This window comes from Nicotiana attenuata, unplaced genomic scaffold (assembly GCF_001879085.1).
Source record: "Nicotiana attenuata strain UT unplaced genomic scaffold, NIATTr2, whole genome shotgun sequence".
In the NCBI taxonomy this organism is placed as follows: Eukaryota; Viridiplantae; Streptophyta; class Magnoliopsida; order Solanales; family Solanaceae; genus Nicotiana; species Nicotiana attenuata.
The window spans coordinates 100,731-118,078 of NW_017673225.1; the positions used below are offsets into that span (position 1 = coordinate 100,731).

General features: G+C 38.3%; 2 protein-coding genes across 2 annotated transcripts; one reads left to right on the forward strand and one right to left on the reverse strand.

Annotated features, from left to right (window-relative positions):
• The first annotated feature begins 755 nt into the window (after positions 1 to 755).
• Positions 756 to 3,718, forward strand: LOC109215769 (cytochrome b561 and DOMON domain-containing protein At3g61750-like). The gene is made up of 4 exons (XM_019379879.1): positions 756 to 1,191; positions 1,367 to 1,763; positions 2,199 to 2,494; positions 3,241 to 3,718. Exons 1-4 carry the CDS (start codon positions 982 to 984, stop codon positions 3,514 to 3,516), a joined length of 1,179 nt encoding a protein of 392 aa, XP_019235424.1. The 5' UTR covers positions 756 to 981; the 3' UTR covers positions 3,517 to 3,718.
• Positions 3,719 to 3,799: 81 nt separating this feature from the next.
• On the reverse strand, positions 3,800 to 5,807 carry LOC109215770 (putative RING-H2 finger protein ATL21A). The gene is made up of 2 exons (XM_019379880.1): positions 5,111 to 5,807; positions 3,800 to 4,448 (listed from the first exon to the last, which is right to left on the reverse strand). The coding sequence occupies exons 1-2, from the start codon at positions 5,778 to 5,780 to the stop codon at positions 4,315 to 4,317; spliced, it is 804 nt and encodes a 267-aa protein (XP_019235425.1). The 5' UTR covers positions 5,781 to 5,807; the 3' UTR covers positions 3,800 to 4,314.
• Between the last annotated feature and the right edge of the window lie 11,541 nt (positions 5,808 to 17,348).

The following is a 17,348-nucleotide window of genomic DNA, read 5'->3' on the forward strand; positions in this document are numbered from 1 at the left end:
AAGGTGTTAAATTTAATAAGAATATTTAAACGAATGTTCTTTCAACAATATAAGTAAGAAATAAAAGAAGATAAAAACAAGAAAGAGATAAATCATTTCAAAGGAAACAAGATAGGAAATATTTTTCAGAGGGAACCGGCAATAAGGAGAACTGAAGAAGAAAAGTGAAAAAAAAAAAGAAGAAAAAGAAAGGTGAAAAAATGAAGAAAAAAGCTTAAAATATAAAGAAAATAAAGAAAAAAGCTAAAAAAGGGTAAGCTTAATTAAGCATTATACATGCTCAGATAGGGCCATTTCGATCGCTAGTATTACCTTTCACGCGCCTTTTGACGAGTTACTTTACACATTTTGCCAGATAAGCATTAGGGTGTTTTAAGGGGAATATAATTGAGGGGAGTTTTGAGGACACCAGATAATTAAAATAAAAAACTGACAAAAGTTTGATAATTTAAGGAGGTTTTATGGTATTAACTCCATGAATTATCTAGAAATCTATTTAAATTTTAAGAGACCTTAGTTATGTTCTTCTTTACTGTTACTTTTCCGTGAAATTTTTGCAAACAGGAAAGATTGGAACCGTCCATCCCAATTTTTATGGGAGTATTATCTCCGTTTTAAATTTCCAAAAACACCGAAGTGACAGTTCACCTCAAATATCCCCTTGTTGATCCATTTACACGCAAAACCTCTTTTATCCTAATTCCTGTTAACAGGTTTTTATCATAACAGAAATTTCTAAGGGTTTTACATTATTTCTATTATTGTCGTTGGTTAAAGAATATGGCGGGAAGAAAATAATAATGATGATCATCACCCACCACCTTCAACCACCACCCCAACCCCACCTCACCACCTTCAATCACTCAACCTTCAACTCCAAGAAATCGTTTTTTCACCTAAACCCATCCCCTACAATTCTTCATTTCCCAGTTTTTTTCACAATAGCCCAAAATTTTCCCTGTTTTGTTATTTTAGGAAAATATGGCTATGGCTTCAAGATTATTGGTACTATTGTTGTTTTTTATGTTAATTGTTTTGGAAAGAGATAATGTTAAAGGGATGGTAATGGCCATTGATGAAGATGGTAAAGCGCTATGTAGTAGTGTAAATCTTGCCGAATTTCTTCCTCCTCCTTATGGTGGTCTTGAAAATATGGTTTGCCAACCTGTTTGGAATTCTTTCCTGCTTCGTGTAAGTTCTACTAACTATGATTTCCGATAAGATATAAGTTATATACACTGATATTGTAAATTCTGTTCAATTATAGAAAATCAATTTTTTTTTTTTCGCGAGCAATGCTTTTGTTAGTCAATCGTTTTTCATGCTAAATTGGTTGCAGTAATAACTTCTGCATAAATTGTTACAGTACTCACAGACTAAAGACAATGTCGTCACAATCATATTATCAACTGTGTACACAACTGGATGGGTAGGAATGGGATTCTCGCGCGATGGAAAGATGATCAATTCTAGCTGTATGGTTGGGTGGATAACTCCTGGAGGACAGGGAAAAATTAAGCAATATTATGTAGAGGGCTTAACACCTTCAAAAATTAAACCTGAGAAAGGTGAGCTGCCATTGACAAGCGTTCCGCCCATCGTTTATCTTCAAGGTGCCACAATATACTTGGCCTTCCAATTGAAGTATCCAAATCGTCTAAAAAACCAACCGATTTTACTAGCTTTTGCAACCAAATATCCTCATCATCACCATCTTACTGTACATGATGACAAAACAACTATACTATTCGACTTCTCTTCAGGTTCGTTCACTTAGTCTCCTTACTCAATTGATCATTTGTCGTTTTTAATAACTATACCGTGTTGAGCATCTCTACCTTGTCAAGGTAGGACCGTAGGGGTAAGGTATGCGTATATACTACTCTCTCCAGACCCCACTTGTGGGAATAAACTGGGTATATATGTTGTTGTTATTGTTGTAATAACTATACAATGTTGGATCAGTTTGCCTTATCCTGGAATTAAAGACTAAAATGTTAACATACTTTTGCCTGGATGTTTATGTTGATTGATGTAACTGATTGCACTTAATGATCTGTCTTTCAGTTTGCTTTTCATTTGATGTAGTTCAGTATATACATGTAAGCTTTTTTCTCTATTTATCTAAATGCAGTCAGTAAATTAAAGTTTTAAAGTATTTGACTCCTTTAGTTAAGTTAATTTTCTCTTGTCCTCAGGTACTTCATTCGATGTTAATGCCGGTGCACCTAATAACTACATTAGCTCAACAAAGACTCATGGCGTGTTGGGTATATTGGGATGGGGACTATTTTCCCCCTTCGGAGCAATTTTTGCGAGATACTTCAAAAAACAAAAGTTATGGTATTACTTTCATGTATCCGCTCAGTTCATCGGATTCATATTAGGACTTGCTGGAGTGGTTCTTGGACTTCAACTTCACAACAAACTGCAGGTTCATATTCCATCACATGAAGGCATTGGCATTCTTGTTCTTGTTCTTAGCATTCTTCAGGTTTGTCTCTTATCCGATTCAGCAAATTGATTTCTCAAAAGTTTTTTAACCTTACGCCGGAGGGGATCCTAACTAACAAGAATTTTCTGTTGTACTGTATTGTGCTTTTATATTTTTCTCTTGTTGTGTGGGAGTTGGGTGGATATTTCCCAAAGATATTATCGGTTAGATAACTTTCTTCATTTAAAAGATTTATAATTTTTTACTACACTTTTATTTTATGTTGGTAATGATGATGATGATGATGATATGAGTTGAGCTTAAGAAAGGAATGGGGATTCATATCGCCAATCCCAACTTGTTTGATACTGAGGTATAGTTGTTGTAGTAGCTCTATGAGTGAGGCCTATTTGGGCCATTCTATAAACATGTTGGCTAAACCTATTGATGGCAGAGATGAAATTTCAGTTTCTGAATTTCGATTAATTGAGGCTCCCGGGGTACTATTTTGTGCTGTTCCATAGATGAGCAATCTCAAGCCAGCCTTACTACTATTAATTTGATGATTCCTACTAGGACGTACTCATCGAGAATTAATTATTGGGGACAAATAGAATAGCAGCAGTACCAAACTGCACCATCAAATATCAAAGAGAGAAAATAGTTGAAATGATTACAATCCTCATACTGAGAAACTGATGTTTTTCTTCTTTTAAATTGTGTCACAGTTTCTGATGTCATGTATTTCAGATCATGGCAAAAGCATTTTTTACTAACATTAGCACTCACTAAAAATTTAAATGCAGGTGTTAGCATTCTTTCTACGGCCAGATAGAGACAGCAAATACCGCAAGTGTTGGAATTTGTATCATGGTTGGACAGGGAGGATTGCCCTTTTCTTTGGAGCTGTGAACATAGTTTTGGGGATGCATTATGCAGGCGCAGGGGAAAGCTGGAAAATAGGTTATGGATTTCTTCTCGGTACAATAATGCTGGTGTCTATCGTTCTGGAAACACTGTTGAGGCTAAAGAAACTGGACGAGCCAAATCGTCCTCCAACCTATCCCATGAATTCAATTTAGAAGAATAGTACACAATTTGTTTGGTTGTTGATCAAATGCCTTTGCTAGTGCTTCTCTTTCTCAACAAGCTAAAAACTGAACTTCCCGTTTTGTATATTACAGATTTTTTTGGTGTTTTGAAGGATTAGATGTATTAGCAATTTTGTTGTAGTGGAGATTGGTTTGTAGAGATTGAATGCGAAGTTGTATGTATTGATCAGTGTGTATTTTCCCCTGTTTGTAATGAGCTCAATCCATACAAGAACACTAAAAATAAACAATGCAATTCCAACAGGTGCATTATAATAAGCAAATAAACCAACTCACAATTACAAGACGGAAATAAGCTGCAAAGGAAATACACAGTAGAGAAATAGAAAGGGGATGAGAGCAGAATTGCAATTATACTTGAAATTGAATATGATTTACTGGAACCTTGTCATGGTCCACATTTGTAGGGCATGTTTTTGTTTTATGCTTCAAAAACAAAAATCTCTTATTGTAAAAAGTTCCGTCTAAAACAAAACGAAACCAATTCTCTCTCAAGAAACCTGGGAAACAAAAAAGCCAGCCCGGTACACAAAGCTTCCGGCATTCACGCAGGGTTCCAGAAACGATCGCACACCAAGGGGTGTGACATAGACAGCTTACCCTAATGCAAGCATTAGCGGCTGTTTCCATGGCTCAAACCCGATCCTGAGAAACCGTTACCTCAAAATAAAATTTGAACACTCACAAAACCAAAAAGAAAGTACATTAAAAACAAAATAAAACCATAATGCCTTAAAATCCATAATCCACGATGAAGAATCAGGATTTTCAGCTGCTGGTTTGCCTTCTTTTATTACAATATATCCTCAAAAATATGGCAAATATTAACAGTAGCAAAAGGCTGATTGGAATGGCCACAGATAAAGCAATCACTTTAGCAATTGACTGACTCCCTGAGCTTCCTGCAACATTAAATTACGGGCAAGTTACACTAGCCGATCAACCAAAAATAATTATATCCGCTAGCCAAATATACAAAAAAAATGGATAAAATTTATGTATTATATGTATATGATACATTTTGCGCCAACGTGTTGCTCTATAATTATAATTTCATCGTGGTGGTTTATTTCTAAAAATAGTGTTGCAATTTTACCATTATACTAAGTAAAATTAAGCGACAATAAGTAAAATTAAAAACACTATTTTGGTGCATGCATCCCCGTGCAAGTCTGCATATTACCAATCCAGAAACCCAACTTTTGCAAATAGAGGCCGACCCAGGATTTGTAGATGACTTGGGCACATGAGCGAACTGCTCAAATAGTGCCCCTGTCGGACTTTTGATCGTAAGGGTTCCAAGCAAAATATATGATCATTTTCAATATATATACACTTATATATTCAGAATTTTTCTCGAGGTGACCCCTCTTCTCCAAGCATAGATCCGCCTCCATTTGCAATCTCACCTAATTAGAGTCCAATTAATAGGAAAAATTGACCTAATTATCCAAATAAAGCAAAAGTTACGATCCAAATTCCCTGTTTTTTCGTGTGATAAAGCAGAACAAAATTGGTATATCACGATAACAAGATGAGCAGAACAAGAATGAAGAATCTTTACCTGTAAGACAATGAATTTCTTTGCTCATAGAGTTTTCAAATCCACAAAACTCGAATTTATCTTCACAAGCTGTACAATCAGGCACGCCCCAAGTCAAGCTTATAAAACCAAACCGATTAACATCTTCTTCTTCTAATAAATATGATGCCAAAGAAAAATTCCTAGCTATTACATTGCACTCAGACATTAATTCTTCATAATCCGAATCAAATATTCTAAATGCTAATAAATTTGTTGTTGAGTTGCTAATGCATTTAACGACGTGGGAATGGGATGTCACGTTTAATGGATAATCCGATGGACAACTAACGATAGTATAATTCACCATCTCGTCAGCTTTGAAAGGAGAAGAAGAAAGGTTCAAGTTCATTAGTCGACGCGCTAGGCAATTATCAGGATCATAGAGTTCAATTCCTGATTTGTAATAATGTATGCTTTGGACTAAAAAGTCTCCAGAAAAAGGAAGATTAAGAACTGCATATCCTTGGCTGTTGCATTTGATACTAAAGCCAGGATAGCCACAATTTTGTGAATATTGGTTTTCTAGGTAGAATGGAAACCTTATAGAGAAATTGAACATAGGACAATATGATACTGGGCAATAGTTTTTGGCATGGACAAATAGAAATGGCAAGAAAAGATGGATGAGAAGCACTTTCAGGATATCCATCACACGTCTACAACAAAGTCTGTTTAGAGAAATATTTAGTACTATAAATATTTAAAATAACAAGTATGTATTCCTTTTCTTGATAATTTGATCAAGTTTTATCCGCTGACATTTCTTCTTTAGATCGTGCAAGAGGATTTCCAAAGTCAAGAGTTTTAGAGGGTTTAAATGTTCATTATATAATGAAGATTGAAACATTCATATATAAACAATCTATATAATGTTATAACTCGAACAATTCCCTTCCGCTGATGTAATAATTTTTTAATTAAAAATCCAACAAACTTAGAAACTTGTGCTTTAAACTTTCAAGAAATCATAGATTGATTTTTTATGTAATGTGAACTAAAGTTTACAGACCCAAGGGAATTGATCCTTGAAAGGAATCATAGAGTGATTTTTTCCAAGAATAAGTGTGAAGCTTCCGTTAATTTGTCTTGACTTGTGGTCTTGATAGAGTTTTCCTCCGCTGAGCAGATTGTCCTTTTATTCGTGCAATCACAAATAGATCCATTGATTCCGTGAGTTAACCGTCTTCCTTTGATGAATGAATCTTCAGTGCAAATTTTTGGCAATCTTGACTTCCTCTAATTTAGGTCATTCCTTTAATATCTTCTGTCAATCTGTTGTCAAAACCTTGATTGATTTTCCCTTTGAATATTCGCTACTCCTTCCTTTCTCATCTCCTTGTCACGACCCGAAAACCACTAGTCGTGATGGCACCTAACTCAACCTGCTAGGTAAGCCAACTAACAGAAAATACCATCCAAATGTGATTTAAAGGAGAAATAGTGAAGAATTTTCTGAATATTAATTGACCCAAGAACTGGTAGTACGAATCATGAGCTACTAAGACTTTAAAATTTACAAAGCTGGTACAAATAATCACACGATCTGTTGAAATTTACATAACAGATTCGCAAAACCTAAGCTACCAAGGACAAGTGGCGGCTATATCCGGAATGCACGAACATCTTCAGAGTCAGCACCCGACGTCTCCAGCAATTCCGCTCTAAAAATCTGCACGCAATGTGCAGAAGTATAGTATCAGTACAACCGACCCCATATAGTGGTACGTATCTTGTCTAACCTCGTCGAAGTAGTGACGAGGATTTTTATTTTAAAGATTCTCACAGATAAAACATGCACTGTAAATCAGCAATAGAACTACAACACGATATAACAGAGAAGACTACATGAAACGGATACACAAACAATAACCGAATACTAGCAGTGATCACAATTTAGCATCCTACAATACCTCGACCAATCCTTTTCTTTGAATGAAACCGATAAACCACGACAGTCACGTCATAACTTTCATAGCATGAGGGATGTACTCAGATATCAAGTAAATTACACGGTAACACCCTTCGTGCTTTTATCTCATCCTCACCCAATATACGTATAACAGAACCAACCAGATGACAGAAATTACCGATAACAAGAATTACAAAGTAGGAAATATGCAAGTAGAAATAATGAACGAGGATATACATGTGGGCAACAGTAAAAGACTAGGCGGAAAGCATGTGAGTAATGACAGCAATTGGAAAACAAGGAATATCAACTTTAATTAACTAGCATGATGGAGACCTAAGTACATACATAACAAATAAGAAGGAAACACATGATCTTTACAAGTTAACAAGTAGAGGCATGAATGACTAACATAGAAAAAGGGCTTGTACTAAAATGCTACAGAATAGACATGACATGGAGGTAATTATAACAGTAGGAAATAGGCATGTGCTTGCAAATTAAACAAGAAGGAGATATGGACAACACAACAACGACTGAAATAGAGAGCAAGGACAGGACAATAACAACAAGTCACACGAGGTCTATAAATACGACAATAACCGCTCAAGATAAAGACGTGAACATATACACGGAAAACAGATATCACAACATAATGCATGTCCCTCATCCTCGCTTGCACGGAAACACCCATCGTGCCATGATCTCACGATAATATAAAAGTATAACAATATAAATAAAATGGCACGACATCACCCTTCGTGCTTTTACTCTCAAATGATGTGGCACGACATCACCCTTCGTGCTTTTACTCTCAATAATATGGCACGGCATCACCCTTCGTGCTTTTACTCTCAAATAATATGGCACGACATCACCCTTCGTTCTTTACACTCCCCCTCACATGATAATGTATAAAAAATAGCACGGCATCACCCTTCGTGCTTTACACTCTTCCTTACCAAACATGTGTATGTCAATGACAAACAAGGCAGGAAGCATAAATAACAGCAAGGAGAGTGTTTAAACGAATATTCCAAACAAATCCCAATCACAACTTTCTAGGCCAACGATGATCCAATGAACCCTCAAGAACTGTATTATTCAAGTACTTCCACAAATCTCCCAAATGATCACCAACACAAGTATAGAATCTAGTATCTCAAGAGATCGGTTGTAGCAATGTATTAATGACTACGCATAGTGATAACTGAATTAGACACATCAATGTATTCTCAGAATTTCATCAATTTGATCAATTTATAATAAGATAAGTCTTGATTTCTAACGTTTAATATTATGTTCTTAGTATCTAAGAGTCAAGTAAGGCATGAAGCAAGAAAGTCACGAAATTCTACAAACACAATATAACATAATCTACCCCCCCTCCCCCGAGCATGATTAACCCTGACACATACATATACGCTCGTCACCTCATATATGTATCACCCCCATATGTAGCAAACATTATCAAATAGGAGGAAAACTCCCTCAACAAAGTTAGGCAACGACGACTCGAATACATCACACAATGCAAGAGAAAATAATTTAAATTAATAAAGCTGTGATTTTTATTAAATTTCTAAAAAGTCAACAAAAGTCAAACCCCAGGCCCGCCCTGTTAAAACCTGGGTCCAAGGATAGGTCTTTTCTACCCATAGCCTCACGAGTCCAAATATATGTTTGTTTTCAAATCCGAGTCCTATTCGATTCTCAAATCCCAAATTTTTATTTTCCAAAACTTTGACAAAATCCCCAAACTTTTCCCTAGCTTTCTCATGAATTTGATGTTAAATCTTATATAAAATCATGAAATTCACTGCTGCCTTCGCAAATGCGACCAAAAAGGTCGAAAATGCGAACACTGGACCTTCGCAAAAGCGACCAGCTGGTCGCAATTGCGAACAAACTCATCTCAGGTCTTTATTGCAAATGTGATACTGAGTCCGCAAATGCAAACTCAACAGGCCTCACAAAAGCGGCAAATTACTTGCAAATGCGAGTCCTTTCCCCATCAGCCTAGCTTCGCAAATGTGAGGCTGCTTCGCAACTGCAATAGTCGCATTTGCGATGAAAACATCGCAAATGTGATGATACCAGTACCAGCAATCAAAGTTTATGAAAAATCCTTCCAAACCCAATCCGAAACTCACCCGAGCCCTCGGGGCTCCAAACCAACCATGCACCCAGGTCCAGAAACATAACACGAACTCGCTCGCATGATCAAATCATCAAAATAACCTCTAAAACCACGAATCGGACGCCAAAACGCATGAAGATCAAACTAAACTTCAAGAACTTCTAGAATCGCAACCAAACGTCCGAACCATATCAAATCAACTCCAAATGGCGCCAAATTTTGCAGACAATTTCTACATGACAAAACGAACCTACTCGAAGCTTCACTTCATGCATAACAACCTCGAAACGACGAATTGAACCTCAAGTCAACATCAATGAACTTTGAAACTTCAACTTCTACAACCGATGTCGAAACATATTAAATCACGTCCAATCGACCTCAAATGTTGCACACAAGTCACATTTGACATTACGGACCTACTCCAACTTCCGAAATCGGAATCTAACCCCGATATCAAAAAGTCCACTCCCGGTCAAACTTCCCAAAAATCCAACTTTCGCCATTTCAAGACTAATTCGGCTACGGACCTCCAAATTACAATCTGGATGCGATCCTAAGTCCAAAATCACCCAATGGAGCTAATGGAATTGACGGAACTCCGTTCCGTGGTCAAATGCTAAAAAGTCAAACTTGGTCAACTTTCCCAACTTAGAGCTTAAATCTTGAAGTTCATTCTTCCAAAACGATTTCAGATAACTTGAAAACCAACACCGAAGAATTACGCAAGTCATAATACGTCATGCGGAGATACTCGAGCCCTCAAAACACCAAACAAAGTGAAGATACTCAAAACAACCAGTCGGGTCGTTACACTCCTATAGCTAGTTTTTGATAGTCTTCCTTTTTTATTAATCCTTGAGTGTTTTTGCACATAAAAGATGTGTTATTTTGCATCATTAAAATAAACATAGATCTAACAATCTCTCCCTTTTTGATGATGATAAAGTAACAGTGTAATAACACCAGTTTACTTCCTTGTATGTTAGCTGACTCTTCATTTGTTATAGTTGACCCCGCATCAGTTGAGTACTAGTGTAGCTTAGTACACTAGTCGACACTCATGTGATTTGTTATAGTCGACTTCCCCTCAGTTTGGCATCCTGTATGTTTGTTGTAGTCGACTCCCCCTCCATTTAGCATCCTGTTATTTACCTGCAAGATCCTGGAAACAAACAAGACAAACAACTACAAGAAAAACCAAGCTACATTTCTCCCCCTTCGGCATAAAAAAAAAGTCATTATAAAACGAAATGGTTTAGCAGCCTATACCTAGCTAAGTAAGCATGCAGGAGAAAACGTAATTAATTGTCTTAACAGTACAACCCATGACTGAATCATCAGTCCCAAAAGAAGCAAAAGAAAAATAGTCTTAAACAACCATGCATCAACGGGGCAGAAAGTAGGTAAGAGTATTGCAGATAGCCTCGTTAAGGTGTTAAACATTTGCATTGACTATGACTGATATCCCATCGATCATGTCGTGCTCCTCCTTAAAAGCTTTTATTGCATTTTTGATTGTCTTGAGAATCTGCACTCTTATCTTGGATACATCAGAGCCTGTCTCCTTTGACACTTCATAGATCTTCAATTGTGCTTTGCATCGAGATTAGTGAGTCCTTGATGACAACCAATTTGTCATTGATGGAGGCTAGCTTGTCTGTGAGATCAGCGTCACATGCACTAGGGAGAGACACTGAGGCTTTGGCTTTTGAGTCTGTTGGAGCGTTCCTAGCTTCACCATCTTGCTTCTTTACCCAAGTTCCTTTCACAACAATGTATCCCATGCTATCGAACGCTCTGGAGTGATATGACTTAGTGACAGTGATATAGGGATAGTTGGCAAGGGAGATGTTGTGGGCTTCTAACAGATGGGTAATGACCATTCTACTGGGAAGACTCATAGGATCATCGACACTCGCGATCATGAAATTGATTACCCGAGAAGATAGTTTGACCTTATGCTTAGTTAGAAGACAGTAAACAAGGAAGGTGTCACATTTGGAGAAGGTAGAAAAGGATCCTGTTCGCGGGAGAAGAGTGGTCGCCACAATGTGTGCTAGAACACGGGTTTTAAAACAAATATCACTAGGTCCTACTTGGCTGGGGAGGGACTCAGAAGGTGACTCAGCTATACACTTTTTTGCTTGATCAAAGGAGATTTCAAAGTCCTCAGGCCAGGTATTCTTAAACAACATAGAAAAATAAGAACACTTACATTGAAAAATAGAATCAAACAGAGTACAATCCAACATGATACATTTACCAAAAACTAGGGACTCTAATTTTTCATATTTGGTAGATCGAAGGTTAGCATAAAACATTTTGACAAGAGATTCATATACCTTTGGAGGAGGCAAACAAGGAATCTTTTCCACCCCTGGAAGTCGAAGAGTTCCTTGACCTTGCAGTTGAGTCTCTCCATGTCATTCAAATCAATGACTCTGCCATGGGCTACAAGTTTGTCTTTGAAGTCTATGACGGCGTCTCTGTTAGGTGTGTCCCAAAAATTGATGTCTGAATCTAGAGAGTTAGAGAGCTCTGCTTTGGGCTTTTTGGGAGTGAAAGGCTCAGGTATATCTTCCATCGGACGCTTCCCTAGGGCTTTTTCATTGAGGCTACGCGCATCATCACAGAGTTCCTAAGAAGAGGCAAAATTTTCAGAGTTATCTGATCCTTGATAACTAGTTCAGGAGGTTGAGACGAGGGTTTTGCTTGGGAGTGAGTGCTTTTGCGGGTCGAAGCAGAAGGATTTTTGGGATTTTTCTCCATTTTAGGGTTAAGAGTGAGTGTTTGGAAATACAAACAAGGTAGGAGAATTAAAAGGATGAAACTAGACTTAAAAGGGATTGAAATTGACGGTTGAAAGCAGAAGAAAAGGGTGTCAGTGATATGATGTGATGATTGACTACCCTCTAAAAAGTTATTCAAAAGGCGTGAAAAAGGAAAAGTAAGATACACATAATTAACGCTACTTACACAAACAAGGAAACACACAAATTAAGTGACGGTAAAATTAAAAAAGTATCGCAAAGGTCCTAAAAATTAAACTTAATGGAAATAATGCCAAGAGAGTCTCGTAATGCACAAAATATGTCCTCAAGCAGGGGTTTTATAAAAAAGTCTGCCAATTGATCAATACTGCTCACAAACGATAATTCTATGTTTTCTTTGAGGACACGGTCTCTAATAAAATGATGCTTTATATCTATATGCTTGGCCCTATAATGATACATATGATTTTATGAAAGACATATAGCACTAGAGTTATCACAAGATATTTGAATAGCTTTAAAGGTGTCACGACCCAAAACTTGACCTATCGTGATGGCGCCTATCATGGTACTAGGCAAGTCGACATCTCACACATATCAACATTTTTAAAGCTCATATATGCGGAAGTAAGTTTAACTAATTAAGAATCTCATAAAAACTAGATATGAACCTCGAAACTCAATACAAAATTCTCCCAAAAGATCTGGGTCTCACGGAGTACATGAGCATCTACATATCAACACAGTCTAAACAACAGGACACTACCTAGGAAAGTAGAACAGTAAAAACAAGACTAAAAGATATAGGAGGAGAGTCAAGGTCTGCGGACGCCAAGGCAGCTACCTCGATGATCTCCGAACTGATGAAATGTCAGGCATCAGCAACCGCTGTGCCCTGAAACACCTGGATCTGCAAACGAAGTGTAGGGTGTAGCGTGAGTACAACCAACTCAATAAGTAACAAGTCTAACCTGTGGTTTGAAAGCATTGATGAACTCAAACAATACAGTAAAAATATAGAATTTAGCAATGCAGAAAAGTAGACATGCTTCCAGGTTCAACAGTTAAGTTCAGCACAGGTAAAATAGGCCAAGTGTCACGACCCGGATTTCCCACCTCCGGGATAGTGATGGCGCCTAACATCGCACTCGCTAGGCAAGCCAATGTTAGAGTTCTATTCACCTTTTTCCTTTACATTTTATAGTTAAAATTAACAAAACTAAATCAAACAGAAATAAATGCGGAAGTATATAATAAACCGGCCATCTATATACTATTAATAATACCGAAGCTATTACCACCTAGAAACTTGTGTCACAATCCACGAACATACTACGATTTGCTACAAATACTGGTCTGAAAGAAAGTACATCTGTCTCGAAAGAAAAGAAAACAGGAAAATAGAAACATCGGAGGGGACGCCAGGGCCTGCGGACGCTAGCATGACTTGGGTCTCCTAGATGAAGTATCTGCAACCGACCTCTCGATCAGCCACTACCAGCTCTGAAATCTGCACAGAAAGTGCAGAGTGCAGTATAAGTACAACTGACCCCATATACTGGTAAGTGTCGAGCCTAACCTCGACGAGGTAGTGACGAGGCTACAGCGGGGCATTTACAATATAACCTGCATACAGTATATAATAAAGCAAAAAGGAAATACGGAACGAATTGGAATAGTAACTTGCAGCAAAAATAAATACGGAACCCAATTATCTTGCCTGTTCTCAGCTATAACCAATCCTTAAGAGAGTTACAATACTCCAGGAATAAATCACAGTAGAAGAAGAATACATAAACAACAAAATGATGCGGTGCGCATCCCGATCCCACCATATAATCAGTAATAATATAAACATTCACCCTTATTACTCTTGTTGCGGCGTGCAACCCGATCCTACCAGTCCACCCTTATTACTCCTCAATATATCACCCTTATTCCTCCTGTTGCGGCGTGCAACCCGATCCCACCAGCCCACCCTTATTACTCATGTTGCGGCGCGCAACCCGATCCCACTAGACAATCACATTTCACCCTTATTCCTCTTGTTGTGGCGTGCAACCCGATCCTACCATATCAGTACCAATCACACAATAAGAACAGGGATTTCACAATTTAGCTCAAACCTTCCACAACATTTAGGCCTCAAACCAAAGCAAACGGAAATCTATACAATTATGAAACTTCATCAATTAATACTACACAGCGAGACCAACCAAAATGTGCCATGAAGCACCGATAAACCAACTTAAACCAATAATGTGATACAATGAACTACGGAACAATTAATACCTTCAATAAAGAAAACAACATCTAACAAGAAGCAATTAAACATAGAAGCATCAATAAGCATGTAGCAGTTAAGACAGGAAAACAATATATTAGGAACGGGGAAGGGAACAAGCTAAACAAATAATTTGGTGGCGTATAGGTACTTGTCACCTCACCTATGCGCTACACACATGGATTTTCACATAGCAATTAAGTCGGGGATCCCTAATCCCTCAAGTCAAAGTTAGACACAACACTTACCTCAATCCAACTTGTCACGACCCCAATCCCGGTCGTGATGGCGCCCAACACTAGTGCTAGGCAAGCCCGACCAAATTAAATACTCTCAACCCAAATACGCAATCCGTTAACAAATAATACGATTTAAAATAGCAAATATCAAAGTTTCAATCCGAATCTAAATAAAATAGTACGGAATATAATAACGAATATTTAAACATTCCCCAATAGATCTGGAGTCACGAGTCTAGAGCCTCTAGATGTAACAGAGTAATATATCCATAGTAATAAAGAAGTCTAGGATATGGAAAGACAAATGAAATAAAGGGGAGGAGTCGGGTCCTGCGGACGTCAGGCAGCTACCTCAACAACTTCTGAAAATGAACTTCACGAAAACGGCAAACAGCTCCACTAAGTCTCCGGAGCACCTGAATCTGCACACATAGTGCAGGGAGTAAAGTGAGTACTTCCAACTCAGTGAGTAATAAACATATATAATGGCTGAAAGTAAGAAATCCTGAAATATTACAATATAAAGCTATAATCAGCGATTCAGCACATAAAACGATGAAACAACCGCAAACAAAGACAATTAAGACCAACAGATATAAATTGCATGAATGCAATGCAATGTACTTGACCGCTGCGGCGCGCAGCCCGATCCATTTGGGCACCCGCGCTCACTGTGGGGGTTCAGACTCCGGAGGGGCTCCTACAGCCCAAGCGCAATATCATCGTAGCATTCGCTGCGGCGTGCAGCCCGATCCACACTCAGTCCAGATATATATATGCATGCAAGCCACTCGGGCACAGTCAAATTGTTCTTTTTAGTTTCAATTATTAGGAGTTATAGAGCTAAGTGTTTAAACCTTTATTTATTTACTAAACATTTCGAGGCAGTGTCTAACTCAGGACTGATATCATGAAATATGCTAAGCATCATGGAAGCAGTGATAAGGATCCCTGAAGGATGCAAATGATAGGCACAAAGCCCCAAACATATTCATAAAATCCAAGTAGGATGATTACCAAACAATTTCTAGTCAAGAACACAGTACGAACATCAATCGGAACGGACTAGGTCAAAATCCCCAGTCACAATCGACCCCGCACTCGTCATAGAGTATGTGTCTCGCCTCAATATAGCGTCACAGTGTGATATACCGGGGTTTCAAACCCTCAGGTCATCATCTACATCTATTACTCACCTCAAGCCGGCCACAAGTCTAGCTCGCTATACCTTTGCCTTTCGAATCAACCTCTTCGCACGCCGAATCTTATTAAAACCACAACGAATACATTACAATAGGCGAAAGAAACATAACTCAATCGAAAAGACTCGAAAAAATACCAAAATTCAAAAAGGTGGCAAAACCAGAGCCCCGGGCCTACTTCTCGAAAAATTACAAAATTTACGTCACTGGATTCCTCGTCTCGCCACGAGTCTACACATACCAATTTTACCAAAATCGGAGTTCAAATGCCCTTTCAAAATCCATTTTTACATCACAGCTTTCCAAGCTCTAACTTGACCCGTTTTTGATGAATTTTCCACAATTTACATGTAATTTCTACCATAAACTCGAATAATTAGGCCAAGAGACTTACCTCCAATGATTCTCAGTCAAAACCCTCGAAAATCCTCACCCAAAGCTCTCCAAGTCGCTTAAAAATGGTGGAAACTACCTCTTGTTCGCGGATGAAATTTAATATTTTAAACCCTTCTGCCAACAGCGATTTTCGCTTATGCGGTCCTGCTTCCGCTTATGCGGCCAAAATTCCGCTTATGCGGTCTTCACTTAAAAATCCAACGTCCGCTTTTGCGTCTCCTCATCCGCTTCTGTGAACCACTCAAGACCGCTTCTGCGGTTTATAGTCCGCTTCTGCGGTTTATAGTCCGCTTCTGCGGACTCGCATTTGCGAAAAATGTTCCGCTTTTGCGAAAACACTCCACCAGGCTACGAACCGCTTCTGCGCTCCTTTACCCGCTTCTGCGGAACCTCTTCTGCGGTCCATTTCTGAAGAAGCGGAAATACCAGATGACAGAAAAACTGAACCTGCAACACACCTCAAAACGCTCGTTTAACCACCCGAAATCCACCCCGAGGCCCCCCGGGACCTCAACCAAAAACACCAAAACATCCTAATACCTTATTCAAACTTGTTCCAATCTTTAAAACACATTAAACAATGCTAAAACCATCAAATCACATCGAATTCAAGCCTAAGTTTCTTAAAAACTTCCGAATTACGCATTCGATCAAAAACCCGACCAAAACACCTCCGAATGACCTGAAATTTTGCACGCATATCCAAAATCACCTAACGGAGCTACTGCAACTCTCGGAATTCCATTCCGATCCTCGGATCAAAATCTCACCTATCCACCGGAATTCGCCAAAATGCCAACTTTGCCAATTCAAGCCTAATTCTACTCCGGACCTCCAAGGTCACTTTCGATCGCACTCCTAAGTCACAAATCACCTCCCGAAGCTAACCGAATCACCGGAATTCACATACGAGCCTTCTAACTAATAAGTCAACGTTCGATTGACTTTTCCAAACCAAACCTTCCTTAAAGAGACTAAGTGTCTCAGTTCCTATTCAAACCAATTCAATTCAACTCTAACTCACCCGTTGCTGATAATAAAACATGAAAGAGCAATAAATGGGGAAACGGGGCTGTAATACATGAGACGACGGGTTGGGTCGTCACACCAACAGCCAACTCAAAGCTCAATTACCGCATTTCCTCTAGATTCCACCTCCAATCCACTCGTATATAGTCATAATTAACTTAATAACATCAATTATCGATAAAGAAATCAATTCCAACGCATAATTATAAGTTTTCCAACATTTTCCCCGAAAAGTCGAAAACCG

What these genes read in the sequence shown, in the direction of transcription:
- LOC109215770 (XM_019379880.1), bottom strand. Translation starts at nt 5,780, where the DNA reads ATGGATATCCTGAAAGTGCTTCTCATCCATCTTTTCTTGCCATTTCTA. An exon ending in AGAAATTCATTGTCTTACAG is followed by an intron (nt 4,449 to 5,110) that starts GTAAAGATTCTT and finishes TTAATGTTGCAG; the next exon opens with GAAGCTCAGGGAGTCAGTCA.
- LOC109215769 (XM_019379879.1), top strand. Translation starts at nt 982, where the DNA reads ATGGCTATGGCTTCAAGATTATTGGTACTATTGTTGTTTTTTATGTTA. An exon ending in GGAATTCTTTCCTGCTTCGT is followed by an intron (nt 1,192 to 1,366) that starts GTAAGTTCTACT and finishes AAATTGTTACAG; the next exon opens with TACTCACAGACTAAAGACAA. An exon ending in TTGTTCTTAGCATTCTTCAG is followed by an intron (nt 2,495 to 3,240) that starts GTTTGTCTCTTA and finishes ATTTAAATGCAG; the next exon opens with GTGTTAGCATTCTTTCTACG.